General features: G+C 40.7%; 1 protein-coding gene across 1 annotated transcript in view; it reads right to left on the bottom strand.

Moving 5' to 3' along the window:
- Positions 1-17,347, bottom strand: part of SIRPB2 (signal regulatory protein beta 2) — a 30,060-nt gene extending 12,713 nt beyond the window's left edge. The window contains exon 1 of the mRNA XM_077482795.1: positions 17,223-17,347. Coding sequence (XP_077338921.1) covers positions 17,223-17,286 — 64 coding nt within the window. The 5' untranslated portion in view covers positions 17,287-17,347. The remainder of the gene's footprint in view (positions 1-17,222) is intronic.
- Positions 17,348-18,181: the final 834 nt, after the last annotated feature.

Genomic DNA, 18,181 nt, shown 5'->3' with positions numbered 1-18,181 from the left:
TGCATGTGTCTGTATGTACGTGTGTGCGTGCATGTGTCTGTATGTATGTGTATGCATACACATATGCGACAAACTATGGTACCTAAAAATCTCAATAGTCAATGCTTTAAAAATTTTTTCCAGTTACTAGGTTAGAGTTACAGAGGAGGTCTAGTGCTAGAATTATTGCTCTCGCTCTGATGATCGCGGCGATACATCACATGTGTGATTTGAACACCGTTTACATATGCGAGCGCGACTTCCGTATGCATTTTCTTTGCTTCGCAAGCTCGCGGGGACGGCGGGCGCTTTAAACATTTTTTATTATTTTTTTTTTAATTAATAAATTATTTTGTTTTTTTTGATCACTTTTATTGCTGTCAAAAGGAATGTAAACATGCCTTGTGACAGTAATAGGTGGTGACAGGTACTCTTTAAACTTCAAACTATTCAGATCGCCGAGTAAACGGGAAGGGACGTCATGACGTCGCTTCCGTGTTTACCATTAGGAGACTGGAATGAAGCCGCTTGCGGCTTCATTCCAGTCCCTACCCAGCCGCCAGAGGAATCGGATGTGTGATCGGTGCTCTCGATTGAACGGGAGCACTGGTAAGAGTGGCGGGAGGCGGTGGGAGGGGGGACGTCCCCTCCCGCTCCTCCGGCATAACAGCCGAGCAGCTTTTAGACGCATCGGTTTTATGGCTGGAAAGCCGATCGCCCGCTCTGAAAAACAGGCATCATCCTGGTATAACACCTGGAAGCCGAGTACGCACATCTGCGTACGCTCGGCGGCAAGGGGTTCAAGCTAGTAAAAACGAAAATTTAGTATCTCGGAAAATTTGAGTCTGGGTTCACGCTTATGCGAATTGAATGTGGATTTTCCCGCATCCAATTTGCATGACAAGGGATTTTTGGCGCTCTATGGAGACGGTTTACACACCCCCGGGAGGACTGTGGAGTGGATTCCACAGTTGTCCTGTGCGTCTTTGGCTCCATTTCTGGTCCGAATTCAGGCAAAAATTTGGGTTTGATTCAACGGAGAACAGGGATGCACCGGACCCCTGGTGTCAGCCATATACATTTTTAGTGTGAACCCAGCCTCAATATGGTGAAAAAGCCCAGTATTGTGGACTCATGGTGTCACACTCTAATCAGCTAATTAACTCAAAACACCTATAAACGTTTCCTGAGCCTTTAAATGGTCTCTTGGTTTGGTTCAGTTGGTTACCCACTTCAGCCCCAGAAGGATTTACCCTCTTCCTGACCAGAGCATTTTTTGCGATTCGCCACTGCTCCGCTTTAGCTGAAAATTGCGCAGCCCTGCGACTTGCACCCAAACAAAATTGATGTCCATTTTTTCACACAAATAGAGCTTTCTTTTGATGGTATTTGATCACCACTGCAGTTTTTATTTTTTTACGCTATGAAAAAAAACACAAAAACAAAAAAAAAAGAGTCACAATTTTGAAAAAAAATTGCTATAATAAATATCCCCAAAACACTTAACACACTTAACCTCTACAATGCCCCCTAGTGGTTAACCCCTTCACTGCTATTGTCATTTACACAGATTCAGTACTGCTTGGACCTTGAAGAAGGGGACATACCCCGAAAGCTTGTCCTGAAAAATTTTACTTATTTTCCCTGTCTTCATTTACACAGGAATTAGTATTTTGTATAGCACTGATTGCTGTATAAATGACAATGGTCCCAAAAATGTGTCAAAAATGTCCGATGTGTCCGCCATAATGTCGCAGTCGCCATAAAAATCGCTGATCGCCGTTATTACTAGTGATGGACGAACGTTTCGCCCGGCGGTCGTTTCGCGGCGAATTTCCGACATTCGCGGTCCGCACGTTCGAACGCCTTTTTCCGTCGTTCGCCGCGGCGGACTTACGTGTTTAATGTATACAAGAACTTTAACCTTTGGTGACACGTTTATCATGTGATACAGGACAGCCAATTGAGACATGACAGCACATGGACACTTGGACATTCCCCCTAACCTATAAATACACCCGATCCGGTGGCCATTTTACATTCTTTCTTCTGTTACGATAGGGACAGGTTCCTGTGTGGAGTAGGGAGAGATAAACCACTAGCTATTTGGTACACAAAAGTTCTTTTCAGGACTGGTATAGGTGTTAGGTGTTGATAGGTTTGCTGTGCTGCTGATTCTTGCAGCAGCCTGAGTGTCTTTTGTTAGTTTAGAGAAAGGGAAAGGACGGTGTATGCTACAGGGACAGCCAGATTAGTCTTTCATCATCATCATCATCATCATCATCATTAGCTGTTACTATCAAGGTCCACAAAAGAGCTGTTCCAGTAACCACTAATCGTTCTCTTTTTTTGCCAATTTGTATAGGGACAGGAAGGAAGCAGTGTTGTCAGGCAGTGAGGGTAATTTTAAAGACTTGCTGTTATTATTAGTTCCACAAAGGTTCTTTTCAGGACTGGTATCAGTGGTACAGTAATAGGCTTGTACATGTATAATATTCTTTCTTCCAAATATAGAAAGGATATTATACTTGACTGCTGCCCTTCTGCTGCAGTCTGCTAAACATTCACAACTCACTTGTTCCACAAAAGTTCTTATAAGGACTGGTAACTTGGTATAGGGTGCTACGGTACATAGGCTTGAGTGCGGTACAGTCTGCTGTTCTGTAAGGACCGCTATCGGTCCACAATAGATAGGGTTGACGTGCACCACTGCTGACCGCTGCCCTATACTGCAGCAGTCCTTCAGCGGTATAGGGACTGACGTACAGTCTGCTAATCACTAACACACAACCTGCTTGTTCCACAAAAGTTCTTATAAGGACTGGTAACTTGGTATAGGGTGCTACGGTACATAGGCTTGAGTGCGGTACAGTCTGCTGTTCTGTAAGGACCGCTATCGGTCCACAATAGATAGGGTTGACGTGCACCACTGCTGACCGCTGCCCTATACTGCAGCAGTCCTTCAGCGGTATAGGGACTGACGTACAGTCTGCTAAACACTAACACACAACCTGCTTGGTCCACAAAAGTTCTTATAAGGACTGGTAACTTGGTATAGGGTGCTACGGTACATAGGCTTGAGTGCGGTACAGTCTGCTGTTCTGTAAGGACCGCTATCGGTCCACAATAGATAGGGTTGACGTGCACCACTGCTGACCGCTGCCCTATACTGCAGCAGTCCTTCAGCGGTATAGGGACTGACGTACAGTCTGCTAAACACTAATACACAACCTGCTTGGTCCACAAAAGTTCTTATAAGGACTGGTAACTTGGTATAGGGTGCTACGGTACATAGGCTTGAGTGCGGTACAGTCTGCTGTTCTGTAAGGACCGCTATCGGTCCACAATAGATAGGGTTGACGTGCACCACTGCTGACCGCTGCCCTATACTGCAGCAGTCCTTCAGCGGTATAGGGACTGACGTACAGTCTGCTCACTTCCTTGACCCAAAAAAGCACACCGTACTATATGCCCCTACCCTCCTCTTTGAAGAGGTTGAGCGGTGTCATATTTCTACTGGGGCTGCTTATGATATCCCTGTGCTGTGCTGACTTCCTCCTGGGGGTTCTTATTATGAAGGGATCACACTATCCCTGTGCTGTGCTGACTTCCTCCTGGGGGTTCTTATTATGAGGGGATCACACCATCCCTGTGCTGTGCTGACTTCCTCCTGGGGCTGCTTACGGTGCTGCTGTCAGTGCTGTATGTCACGGTGCTGCTGTCAGCGCTGTATGTCACGGTGCTGCTGTCAGCGCTGTATGTCACGGTGCTGCTGTCAGCGCTGTATGTCACGGTGCTGCTGTCAGCGCTGTATGTCACGGTGCTGCTGTCAGTGCTCTGTATTACGGTGCTGCTGTCAGATGCCTCTATCACGGTGCATGTGTCATTCCGGTATGTCACGCTGCTGGTGATCATCTCCTGCACCCTCTTCTTTGCCTACCCTGGTCCCTGACCTTCCCTCTCCTCCATTGCCTTCATTAGCTCCATAGTCCTGAATTGTTAGAACAATTTCCCAAATAAAATAAAAATGCTTGTAGTTATCGATCCCAAATTCACCTCATACATGTATTATGTCATTGTCCAGATGGTGGGACTACGTTTTACCCCCTAATAATTACCACGTGGCCGCAAATTCGACATGAAGGTTTGCAAAGTTCGCCTCCCATTGAAGTCAATGGGGCCCGCGGCGAACGTTCGGTTTCGCGAACGTTTGGGTCCGTTCGCATTTCGCTTTCGCGAAACGTCCCGTCGGAAGTTCGTCCATCACTAGTTATTACTAGTAAAAAAAAATTATTAATAGAAATGCCATAAAACTATCCCCTATTTTGTAAACGCGCTAACTTTTGCGCAAACCAATCAATAAACGCTTATTGTGATTTTTTTAACCAAAAATATGTAGAAGAATACATATCGGCCTAAACTGAGGGGGATATTTATAATAGCAAAAAAATGTGTATTGTGTTTTTTTTTCAAAATTGTCGCTATTTTTTTATTTATAGCGCAAAAATTAAAAACCGAAGGGGTGATCAAATACCACCAAAAGAAAGCTCTATTTGTGGGAAAAAAAGGACGTCAATTTTGTTTGGGTGCAACGTCGCATGACCGCTCAATTGTCAGGTAAAGCGACGCAGTGCTGAATCGCAAAAAGTGCTCTGGTCAGGAAAGGGGTAAATTCTTCCGGGGCTGAAGTGGTTAAATTATCTCTGGTAATGCACTAGGTGTGCACACCATCCAATTCTGTTTTTCTTGTAGTTCCTTTTGGATTACCCAATCTGAGGAAGGCAGCATCCACCACTTTTGGGATACCACGTATACCTTTTACACCACCATTTTATCTGACATCTGTTACTCCTCACCTTGGAAGACCTATTAGCGCTGGAAATGACTGCATATTTTGTTTTGGACTTTGGACATGCCTGCTCTAGACACACAATGTTAGGTATCCAAAACAACAAGCCCCCCTGTCCTGCTAGTATCACAGACCAATAATATGATATTTTCTTGAGACGTGTGGGCAAGCATGCCTTTGTTCTCATGTTATTTTATTAATATCATATTGCTGGTTTCCGATCCGAGAGCTGTGGTCACTACAAAAGCCATCCTAATAACCGCAGGCAGTGTGATGATATTTATCACCTTTATGCATATTTTTCTACTAGCATCTACAACTGACCAATATAGGCCACACAGCGATACAATGACCCAATGACCTAGATATATTAATTACTCAGTTCTTTGTGGTGGCTACATACTCAACCATTTTCTGATATACAAGGTCTAGCTGTGCTCTGTCCGAATAACAGTAACAAAATATAAAATAAAATGGAGTCAATGTTCAGAAAGCCATTTTCTTAGTTCAAAATGGAGGCATCTGGGATATAATAAGTTCAATATTTATATCTTTATCAAAGAAAAAAAAATTGGAAGCTTTCACCCTCCTAGTTCAGTCCAAATCTGTGAGCGATTCCAAAAGGCTAAAATCAACAGCTTTCAGAAGCTGTACAAAGGATAAGACATTCTAAAATTTATTTACACACTTTAGGAGAAGAGGCAATAGGAATAAACATTTGAGAACGGCCTTTTGAAGGGCTAAAGAATGAGATAGGATGGTGGTAACAATCATGTGAGTGTAGCACTGACCCCCGAAGGAGCGGCTGGTTTTCTTGGGCTTACCATTTACCTTCTCCACCTCATAGTTCGTTGTTCTTGCCTAGGGGTTCCCGAGATTGATAGCCCAATAACTGCAGAGAACGACACTTGAATTCCTTTAGGAACGCATAAAACATTGAACAGAAACACAGTCTCTCAGTTGGGAATAGAGGGTATGGGTAGGAAGTTCAGGCACTTTGGTAACTGCTGACACTTAATAAATGTCTCTCTAGGTAATCCAGGGAATAGCCACTCGCAACTGGATATTTTAACTGTCGGATAAATCCTGGTTTATGGATTTAGCAGCCGACAAATGATTAAAAAAAAGTCTCTGCCACAGACTTGATTGTAAAACTTTTGATGAACACAGAAAGTCTCTCACAGGAACTTAGTTGTAACCGAAGGATGAAATTAGGAACTTTCTTACAATACCAGTATCTTGCAGCCGGTCCAGTGATACTGTAAGAAATGTGGATTCAATTAGTGTCCATAGAGTTCAGCCTCCAGGCTCTTACTGAGCAGTCAGCCTCGTGCGTGGCCCTCTTCCGAAGAGTCCTCCCCTGGTTACATGTTGAGTTGCTGGGCCTCTCGAAAAACCAAGACGGCACTGGACCACTTTAGAATCCTCCTTCCAGTTACTGTGTCTCGGACTAGCCAGTTCTGAGACTTGGAAACGGATGGATCCGCACTCCAGGCCATGAGGGCCTCTGGAGGCTGGTCAGGAGGACCAGGACCATGGAGTCAGAACATACTTCTGGACCGGAACAACAGAACCACATGACTTCAGCACCTTAAGTACCCTCTCCCGGAATACACAGCGAGACAACGCACCCACTGATTGGCTCCGAGAGAGAGATTGGTACCCAATGCGTCCATCCAGACTGTGTTCCAATGCCTGTCAAAGGTGCTACCTACACCTATGACTAGGCAGAACATAGTACAGCCCAGACAAACTGATGCCAAAACCAAAATTTAGTGCAATTAATCCCAAGACTCAACTATAGTCTTAGGAGAAAACTAAATTTACAGACATAGCGCATATTCTTCAGGAGTACCGGCGCTACAGGAGGAATATAAGGAAAGATTTGATTTATTGCTGGATACCCTGAACAATTGAAAGCATTAAAAAGAATTCTGATGTGGCATCGGTTTCTGGAGAATTCATATGTTTCTGGGATGATGATATTGTCACCTTTAGTACCCATAGAAGGCCCAAATCAATCTTTGATTATCTAGTAGACATGTGCAATTCGATTTGTAACAAATCGCTTTTACGAATTTGTTAGTATTCGTACTTTCGGATCAATTCAAACATCCGAATAGCTGAAAGAACCAAAATGTGAAAATTACGAAGTTACGAATAAGCAAAATAACTAAGGTGCGGAAATACGAACTTATGAACAAATGTTCGAAAATACGAAACTCCGAAACAGTAAAAGCAAGAAAACGGCATCTATAACGAATGATTTGCATTTCGTATTTTCAATCCTTTGTATGTTCGTAATTTAGTATGTTCGTATTTTTATTTTTGTGTTCGTAATTTAGTTTCTTTGTTCATAATTTTGTTTGTTCGTGTTCTCGAATTATTCTTTTAAATGGACAGTGTAAGTGTATCATAATATGCATGTTCATAATTTCGTATGTTCCTATTTTCATTTGTATGTTAGTAATTTTGTGTTCTCGAATCGTTCTTTCGGATATTAATGTGTGATGTATCTTACTTAAAGTGGAATTCCACCCCCCAAAAAAAATGTATTACTGTGCTTAAAAAAAAAAACATTTGGAGAAAGATTTTTTTTTAATCACCTCTAAATGCCTGTTACTAGGGGGTCCCTTGTAGTCTGCCTCCTTCGGAGACTGGGCTCCTGACGTCACTTCCCTCGGCGCAGGTAGGGAAAACACTTCTCTCCCCTCCCTCTTGTCAATCATCTGAGACACGTCACAGGTCCCATATGATTGCGTAGCCAGTCACAGCATGTGGCACGACTCGCGCATGCGCAGTGGGTGCCCAGCTGTGAAGACACAGCTGGGCGCCCACAGTTAAAATGCCGGCGCCGCCGAGCAGAGGGGGAGATGATCGGGGCTTCGATCCCCCGCATCGCTGGACCCTGGGACAGGTAAGTGTCCGATAATTAAAAGTCAGCAGCTGCAGTATTTGTAGCTGCTGACTTTTAATTTTTATTTTTTTTAAGCGGAACTCTGCTTTAATATCTTTAGCCAATCAGCTTATCCCTTTTGTTTCTGAGTCACACAGCATTCCTGAATCTTTTTAGATTCAGTTGAGGAGGAGACTGAGTCAGGTCTCGTAACTGAGGGAGTGGACTGGAGTAAGTACAGGACTTATTAGAAAAGCAAGCATAGGATTATTATTCTTTATTTTCTACGAAAGTACGAATCAACGAAAAAAGCAATCTCACAAAAGTAACAATTAAGAAATTACGAGTAGTGTACCGAATAAAGGAAGATTATTATCTAACAAAATTACGAATTTCGAACCAAAGAAAATTAGACTAACGGGATTACGAATCATTTCGTATAAACGAAAATAAAACTGTTACGAAAATACGAACAAGTCCGAATATGAAAAATCGCATCTTACGAAATTACGAATCATTACGAATCAACGGAAACTTAAAGAAACTAAACCAATTTTTTTGTTGTGCTCATCTATTATCTAGTGCACAGTCAAAACAACAAATCCACTGTTGGGTTACAATGGACACTTTTAGATGTGGTTCCTATGTGCAAATACTGTATGTAATATTAACCTCTACAGATCCGCGCTATAGCCGAATGACGGCTACAGCGCGAACGTACTTTGAAGGGGAAACGTCTATTGACTTTGTCCCGTACCCGAGCGGCCTGCACGCCCCCTGCAGGTCGCGCATGGCACGCTCTATGATCAGCGAGTCTATGAGACTCGCTGGATCACAGATCGGAGTAAGGGGTCGACCTCAACCCCTTACCACGTGATTGATCACGTGATGTTAACAGAGCCGGTAATCAGCTGTTTTTCCTCCTCGCGCTGACAGTGAGGAGAAAAAAAAAAGCTGATCACCCGCGGCCGTGATAGGGACATCAGTCCCAAACATGGCTAGCTGCCTCAGATCCTTAGTGCCCACCTGTGCCCCCTGCCAGTGCCCACCAGCGCCACCCATCAGTGCCCATCAGTGCTGCCCATCAGTGCCACCTATCAGTGCCCATCAGTACCATCTATCAGTGGTACCTATCAGTGCCCATCCGTGCCACCCATCAGTGTCACCCATGCATGCCACCCATCCATGCCACCTTATCTGTGCCCATCAGTACCGCCTTAACCGTGCCTATCAGTGCCCATCAGTGCAGCCTATCAGTGCCCATCAGTGAAGCCTATCAGTGCCCACCAGTGCAGCCTATCAGTGCCCACAAATGCCGCCTCATCAGCGCATATCACTGAAGGAGAAAAATTACATGTTTGCAAAATTTTATAACAAACTTTTAGCAAAAAATTTAAATCCCAGCAGTGATTAAATACCACCAAAAGAAAGCTCTATTTGTGGGAAAAAAATTATAAAAATTTAATTTGGGTACAGTGTTGTATGGCCGCGCAATTGTCATTCAAAATGTGTCAGCGCTGAAAGCTGAAAATTGGCCTGGGCAGGAGGGGGGTTTAAAGGGGTTAAATAACAAACATGTTATACTTACCTCCACTGTGCAGCTCGTTTTGCACAGAGTGGCCCCGAACCTGCTCTTCTGGGGTCCCTCGGCGGCTGTCTCGGCTCCCTCCCGCAACTTCACGCAAGCTCCCTCGCATGATGTGGAGTGCTTGTGGGCACGCTCCCATGATAGAGGTGGCGGCTATAGCCGCTCTCTGTATCACTCAGCCCCGCCCCCGGCGCGCCACGTCATTGGATGTGATTGACAGCAGAGTGAGCCAATGGCTGCGCTGCTTTCAATCCATCCACTGTAACCAATCAGTGGCCAGGCTGATCGGCGAAGAGGATGTCGGGGACGAGCGTGAGATTTTCGAGGAGTCAGGTAAGTATAACGGGGGACTGGGGGGGCCAGTATTTCCAGATGTTTTTTCACCTTAATGCATAGAATGCATTAAGGTGAAAAAACTTTTACCTTTACAACCCAGTGCCCAGTAAGCAAGTGGTTAAACAAGAATATCCAGTTGCCAAACTGCAAAGTATTGTGGTCTTACCACTTTACCATATGTAAGACAGAGGGCCTGTGATTGATATTACATTAGTAAAATAAAATGTCCTTTCAAAGTTAAAATATCTAACCACATCTATGATGTATCGTTAGTTAATTTACATTCACATATAGAGCACCATGTTCTGTCTAAACATGCTGCAAAGCATCTTCTCAGGTCTTAGACAGAATTTATTAAAACAGTAGAGGCAAATAAACAAACACTAGTGAAGTGTGAATTATAGCAGTGAGTTATTGCCTCAAAGCCAGCCCATGTACCCATATATGGACCCAAATATTCTTCCAGTACAACTTTTTAGATCAATTAACTCTACAGCTAAGAAACTGACGCCGATTTGCTAAAGGAGCATATTCCATTTGCACAGCCAGATTTCACTTATCTTAGTTAATGAGGTGCAACAATGTTACAACTCAAAGAATACCTAATCATTTGCATGGTAGATTTAAAAGCCAATTCTGGGAAACTTAAAAAAATATTTCTAGCAGTGGGGCTGTTCTTGCACTGCAACATTTAATTGCTCATTTTTGTCTAGGAGACATAGAAAAGAAAATCTACTTACCTGATCCATCATACAGCTAGATCCCCACAGCGTCTTTCAAGGGTACCTGAAGTGCTGAGACCCAGCTTTGCACTGGCCGGATCGGATGTAATGAACTGTGGTTATGTTATATGTGTAACACTAATGCCCCGTACACACGGTTGGATTTTCCTATGGAAAATGTTCGATGGGAGCTTTTTGTCGGAGATTCCGACCGTATGTAGGCTCCATCGGACATTTCCCATCTGGATCCCAAATTTCCCGACAACAAGATCCGAAATTCTGATCGTGTGTACACAACTCTGACGCACAAAGTTCCACGCATGCTCGGAATCAAGCAGAAGAGCTGCACTGGCTATTGAACTTAATTTTTCTCGGGCTCGTCATACGTGTTGTACATCACCGCGTTCTTGACGTTCGCAATTTCCGACCAACTTTGTGTGACCATGTGTATGTAAGACAAGTTTGAGACAACATCAGTCATAAAAAATCCATGGATTTTGTTGTCAGAATGTCCAATCAATGTGCAATCATGTGTACAGGGCATTACTGTGTTCCAGAGCTAAAGCTCCTCATTGACTCTGTGATCTGAAGTGCTACATTGTTGAATCATCAGTGTAAAAACCAGCTAAGAGTATGGATGCAACACCCTAATCTACAGTGAATGGCCACATTAACTCTAACTCACGGCTCTCTTCAAGGGCCTACAGATATCCATGGTTACCCACTGAGTTGGGACAAGGACAGTTCCTGCCATTCATGGGGAAATTCTGTGTTTAGCATGATTTGAAGTGATTTTCAGGGATACCCGCTGCTGGGGTGCTCACTACGTTTGCCTATTGTGGCTATAAATTGTAGAGCCCTCCGTATGTGGTTGTAAGAGGTCACATGAATTGGGTTCTAATTTGAATTGTTTGGTAGGGTGCAGGTGTAAATCACGGGTACCATCTGGGGAGTTGTCCATGGTAGTGGTCGCAGCTCGTAGGAAAGGCTCCAGTTAATATCATTAGGGGTCAGTGAACTATTAGGGGTGGATAACCTTTTTGGGGGGGTTTAGTTTTATGGGAGGGTTGGTATATGGAATCTAGAGGGTGGTAAATGTTAATGGGAGTTCGTGCAATCTGAAGTGGAGACTGACTGCTTCCACATGTATGCCTCCAATGCTGTACAAAACTTTATTCTATAAAATAGCTTTGGGAGATAGCCTTTGTGGGTTCACGTTTTCTTTTCTTTTAAATTGTTTTCTATATACCCCACAGCGTTTTCTACCTCATACTAAGGTCTAAGGTCCTGACATCATCAAGACCAAGGTGGGGACCATAGTCCTGCACTGGACGTGGTGATGTTCGAGGGACAGTTCACAGCCACAGCACGGGGGGCTGCTGCCTCCCGGGGGACTGGAGGATCGGGTAAGTAGACTAGACTAGACTAAACGAGCAGGTACTGTAACTCCTGTAGTGTGGGCACAGCACTGCCTCATTTACTCAGCATATTTTCTCTTTGCAATGTAAACTTGAATCTGATTGGGTAATTTTGCCAAAATTAATTTTCTATTTGTTTCACCTAATTTACTGAAGATAGCACAGGTAGATTTTCATTCAAAAACAATGGTTTTGAAAGATTTGATCTATTTTCTAATAGTTGATGGAGATAAATCAACAACAATTTTTTTTTTCTTAATGAGTCGAAAAATCGGAGAAGAATGGAAAATATTCCTTGTTTCTCATCTGAAAGAATTTAAATTCTTAAAGTAAATATAAGTGAAAGTGAAGGCACTTAATTTCAAATATTTACCCGATGCTGTTTTTGACCCATGATCCTAAATCCAATGTGGCCGTCCGGAGCTGGGAAAGGGATCTTGCCCTTAATCTTTCCCCAGACGAGTGGGAACACATCTACACGTTGATTCATAAGGGATCTACTAACGTGTCGGCCCAAGAAAATGGCTTTAAAATCTTCTCGAAATGGTAAAAAACTCAAACTAAATTGAATAAGATCTCCCCGACTATCTCCCCCAATTGTTGGCGTTGTTCACAGGATACGGGCTCCATGCTACATATATGGGGGTCCTGCCCTAGAATCCAACCCTTCTGGCAAACAGTCCACCAACTGACTTCCAAGATCACGACATACCATTTAGATTACACTCCAGGACAAATGTTATTACATCACTCTTTGATCCCCTTTAACCATTATCATCGCTCATTGGCTCTTCACCTAATCACTGCGGCCAAGATGTGTATTCCCACATTTTGGAACTCCACGAAAGTTCCAACAACTGCAGATTGGCTTAATCGCATTTCTAGAATTGCGGAAATGGAAGATCAAATCCACCAAGCCAAAGACACAGCGTCTAAATTTACGAAGATATGGTCCTGCTGGAACCACTTTAAGTTATCTGATGAATATAAACTTCTACTTGCCCAATGAGAGGATACATCCCTAGCTTTCGAAAGCTTAGGGAAAACTCAGCATAGCTCCCCCTACCTTCTTCAGGCTGGTTCTGAGTGCAGCTGTCCCCCTCTGGTGTTGAAAGCATATTCGACGCGAACGTGTGTATGTTGGGCACATACATCCTAGTCTAGGTGCCCCCTCTGCATGCGTCATTCATGGTCCCCTCCGTGTCCCTTCACTTCCTACTACCCCCCCCCCCCCTCCCCCCATTTTTTCCTTTTTTTTTCTTTTTTTTTCTCTGGGGTTTGGATATAAGCGTATTCTAAGGTAGCGTTCAAAGAGGGGTCGCTAGTGGTCCGTGACCGCACCCCCGCACCTCTTCCGACACTGTAACAATGCATATGTGCTGCCAAATAACCCCCAAGCTCCTGGTCAATAAAGTCTCCGGTTACCTCAATGTTCGACACAAGATGACCCACTTTTGGGTCTGTTATTCAGGCCTTGGCCGGTATTCTTCCTGTTATGTTCTACTAGTATGAGCAGTTAAAATTTTAATTGTTTTTCTGGTTTTTGATCTAGAGGAGCTTTTAGGCAAACGGGTCAGTTGATTATAACCCTCGTCTCTTCTGACGGTATTTGCCTTAAATCGTAGACATGTTAATTGTTTCATTCAATGTTCCTTGGTTATTAATCGACTTTAACATCACTGTGCTGTATTGTTCTGATGTGCTGAACTGTAAGTTTTATGCAACATTTATAATAAAACTTATCTTGGAAAAAAAAATAAAAAAATAAGTGAAAGTGAACAAATTCTACTCCATTATTAAACAAGGCTCATAATCTCTCATTAAATATACTTGGAGACTATATTAAATACAGCCAAAAATAAAATGCTTAATTTGTTAAAGTCTATCTTACCCCAACATTAGCATTACACAATTAGCTTGTGTAAATTGCTGAAACAACATTTGTATTGTGACATCAGCAGTAGCATGGTATATAAGAAAACATAAATAAATAAACATATATACAGTATGTATGTATATATATATATATATATATATATATATATATATATATATACTGTATATATGTTTATATATATATATATATATATATATATATATATATATATATATATATATATATAAACATATATACAGTATATATATATATATATATATATATATATATATATATATATATATATATTACTATAGATAGCTATATATATATATATATATATATATATGAAAAATACCAGGGATAAAATGAAAGAAAATCATTAATTTTAGGGCACATGTTGCTCTGTGTGCACTAGATGCTGTTAGTATCAAACCCACCCTTGTTATATGTTGTATTACTATATACAGTATATGAGAAATAAAGGCACTATAGAAATACTGAATAACAACATACGCAAAGACTCCTTTACACATCAAAGCAAATTCTATGTATTAAGTGTTTCATTTAAATTTTTTAAAGGTTTTTTTTCCAAGCTCCTTAAAATAATTACTAGATTAACACACAGACAATAGTTAATTATAAGTAAGTCACTACATTGAAGGGGGCATTGTTATTTCTTTTAGCGGATGTGAAAGTAAATCACAAGGTCATATGCAATACAAAATATTCTATTTTAATTAGCAGCAATAAAAAAATAAATCATGCATTTTGGTCATTTAATTTTAGTATCTCCTACACACTAGAGATTTTATTGACCTTTTGCGCAATAAAAAAAAATATGCACAACTATATTTTATGCTTTGGCTTCCTTTTTTATTTGAACTTGACCTTTTCTGTATCAGATACGTTTCCAGAATTCTAGCAATAGTAATAAAATGAGTTAACACATGGTGTATTTCAAGTTTGCAATTCAACGTGATATTTGTAGCCATTTATTTAAGAAAAATGTCATGAATTTGAGTCTACTCAGGAATAAACATACATTTATAAATTCAAAATACTGGACTGTGCTTTTTTTTTTTTTTTTTATTCTTTTGTGAAAAGACATTTGGCTTGTGGGCTAGTTTCTATGGGGTAACTCAGACACAGCACATTAATAGTACATTAAAATTCTTGCTGTACATTATAATTATAATGCTTTGCTTTTATATACTGTTTGGAATTCTTGCAGCCTCAGAACTCCCTACTTCACTATAACATTAAAAAGATAAAAAAAAGGGGAAAAACCACGCTTATCAAATAAGAAACTATGAAAAAGCAGCAACCCAAATGTTATACTACATTTGGCATAAAGGAAAAAAGGGTGGGTTGCGCTGAAAAAAAGTTTACTAAACAAAACAAAAAATACACCTATGTGAAAAAACTCCAATAACTTTAACTTAATAATTTGTCAATCCTATGCGGAAAAGTTTTAAGTGCAAGGAAATTTCAAATATATATCAATATTGTCAGTGAAGATACCATAAATAATAATGAATTATCCTAATATGATGTGAACATTCAAAGAAAGGAGCAATGTGACATCCAATGACCGATTGCCTTAAAACATTAATAAAACATAAATATATGTGAAAAAAAAAAAAAAAAATCATAACATTGAATATTAAAGTGTTCATAAAGTCCATGAAAAGTATCTATTTTCAAAGTATTCCACGGTGATATGGTGACAGCATAAATATCCAAAACGAACGTGAAGCGTGCACAACCTCCACCACAGATATTACTGCCGCTTACCGAAGGTGTATGGTTCCTTATTACAGAGAACCATGGAGAGCGGATGACTGATTCACTCTGATACACTCCCTCTCACCGGTTTACATAGAAGGTAATAAAACTCACAATAGTGTAAAACCCAAGTAAAATTTTAATCGAACGTAAGAGACAAATGCGCACTTACAGAAATAATGTTTAAAACGATCGTTATGCAAATCCGAGCCGGCCGGTCTCGATTCGCGCCCAATACTTCCGCAAACAAACAACGCGAGCTGGTGGCGTCAGGGCGTCGCTCCTCCTCCCTACGCGTTTCGTCACTATAGGACGTGGTCATGGGGTACCCCGTGACCACGTCCTATAGTGACGAAGCGCGTAGGGAGGAGGAGCGACGTCCTGACGCCACCAGCTCGCGTTGTTTGTTTGCGGAAGTATTGGGCGCGAATCGAGACCGGCCGGCTCGGATTTGCATAACGATCGTTTTAAACATTATTTCTGTAAGTGCGCATTTGTCTCTTATGTTCGATTAAAATTTTACTTGGGTTTTACACTATTGTGAGTTTTATTACCTTCTATGTAAACCGGTGAGAGGGAGTGTATTTGGAGGCGAACGGGTTCCAGAGTTCCTTTGCATCCATTTGTGAAAACCCTGGACTGGGGGAATCAGTCATCCGCTCTGCATGGTTCTCTGTAATAAGGAACCATACACCTTCGGTAAGCGGCAGTAATATCTGTGGTGGAGGTTGTGCACGGTTCACGTTCGTTTTGGATATTTATGCTGTCACCATATCACCGTGGAATACTTTGAAAATAGATACTTTTCATGGACTTTATGAACACTTTAATATTCAATGTTATGATTTTTTTTTTTTTCACATATATTGATGTTTTATTAATGTTTTAAGGCAATCGGTCATTGGATGTCACATTGCTCTTTTCTTTGAATGTTCACATCATATTAGGATAATTCATTATTATTTATGGTATCTTCACTGACAATATTGATATATATTTGAAATTTCCTTGCACTTAAAACTTTTCCGCATAGGATTGACAAATTATTAAGTTAAAGTTATTGGAGTTTTTTCACATAGGTGTATTTTTTGTTTTGTTTAGTAAACTTTTTTTCAGCGCAACCCACCCTTTTTTCCAACATTAAAAAGATGTTCAAAATTAAAAACTGGGGTACCTGATACAATTAAAAAATGTTTCTGATATTTGAAAAACACAACATATCAGAAAGGATCAAAGCAAGTGTCTTTTTACCATGAAAATAGGAAATGGAAGTAATATATATAAAAAACCTTGAAAATCTGACCTTATCTACAGAAATAATAAATACCAACATACACAAACACACTTTTGCAAATCCTTGGTGTTAAGTATTAAACTATTATTATCATTATTATTATTATTTTAATGATTTTTTTTTAAGAAATATTTTTTTACAGGTTCCTTTAAGTATTTACTGTATATATATTTACACACAAACGATAATTCACCATAAGTACAGTAAGTGATTCCAAGTCACTCTCTTTGAGAGAGCATTGTTATTACTTTTAGGGGATGTGTAACTAAATTACAAGGTCAGATAAAATGTAAATTATGGTGGCAGTAAAAAAAAAAAAGTATATATATATATATATATATATATATATATATATATATATATATATATATATATATATTATTTATATAATAGTTTTTGGTCATTTAATTTCAGTATCACCTACACACTGATAACTGTGTTTAAATAGTAAGTATGTATGTAGGTTTTTGTGTTACCTGCAATCATGGAGAGGATCAGGTGCTGGGTGAAGATGGTCATAAATAGAGATGAAATAGCCATTCTGGTAATGCCAGGGTGAGGAACATGGACCGCTTTATTCTTAGAAAAAGGTTTGTGGGTTTGGCTGTGACATCATGGAAATTGAGTTCACACCTTCATGCTGGCCACTTGGTAGATCTGTATATCATTTGGTTCCTTCCTACCCATCTGAAATAACTCAACAGTGTTGCATATTTATTAACTACTTACTGACTAGATGGTTTTTAGTCACTTGCCTGCCCAACTGCGGAAAAGCACTGCTTTGTGCACTAAACAACTTGCTAAAAATGTTCTTAATTTTGAAAAAAAAAAACGAAGAAAACCAACACAGCCAGCACTTCTAAGGACTATCAGCTGCAATATATTATATTTTTTATAGATATAGAAAGTAAAAAAAGACCAAATACTCCATCGAGTCTGACATTTTTGTTTATTTTGTTTTTGTCAGTTTTATTTTGTTATCTTTTTTGTCTGAGTATAGATCTATATTTGTCCCAAGCATGTCTGAAGTCATTTACTGTTGACTGTCTCACTACCTCTGCTGGAAGTTTATTCCAAGCATCAACTACCCTTTCAGTAAAATAATACTTTCTGGAATTCGTTTTGAACTTTCCTCCAGTTAGTTTGAGATCATGGCCCCATGTTCTTGAATTTGGTTTCATATTGAGAAAACTGCCCTCCGGAACCTTATTCACACCCATGATGTATTTAAAAGAGAAGTATGGGAATCTGTTTTTTCCCATAATCATACTTACCTAGGTGGAAGCAGCATCTGTCTCCTGGTGTCTCTGCATTGATAACCGAGCGATCGAACACCACCGATGGCTCGCTTTTCTCGGCTCCCCAAGCAAAGAGCTGCTGCCTGTCAATCAGCAGCTCTCCTGCTGTGCTCCTTCACACTCACTGGAGCTCTGAG

The sequence above is a fragment of the Lithobates pipiens genome, unplaced genomic scaffold, assembly GCF_037356315.1.
Source record: "Lithobates pipiens isolate NorthernLeopardFrog02 unplaced genomic scaffold, aLitPip1_a1.2 Scaffold_1, whole genome shotgun sequence".
NCBI classification, from domain to species: Eukaryota; Metazoa; Chordata; class Amphibia; order Anura; family Ranidae; genus Lithobates; species Lithobates pipiens.
The sequence above is the reverse complement of the archived record's forward strand: the minus strand, read 5'-3'. Positions and strand labels throughout refer to the sequence as shown.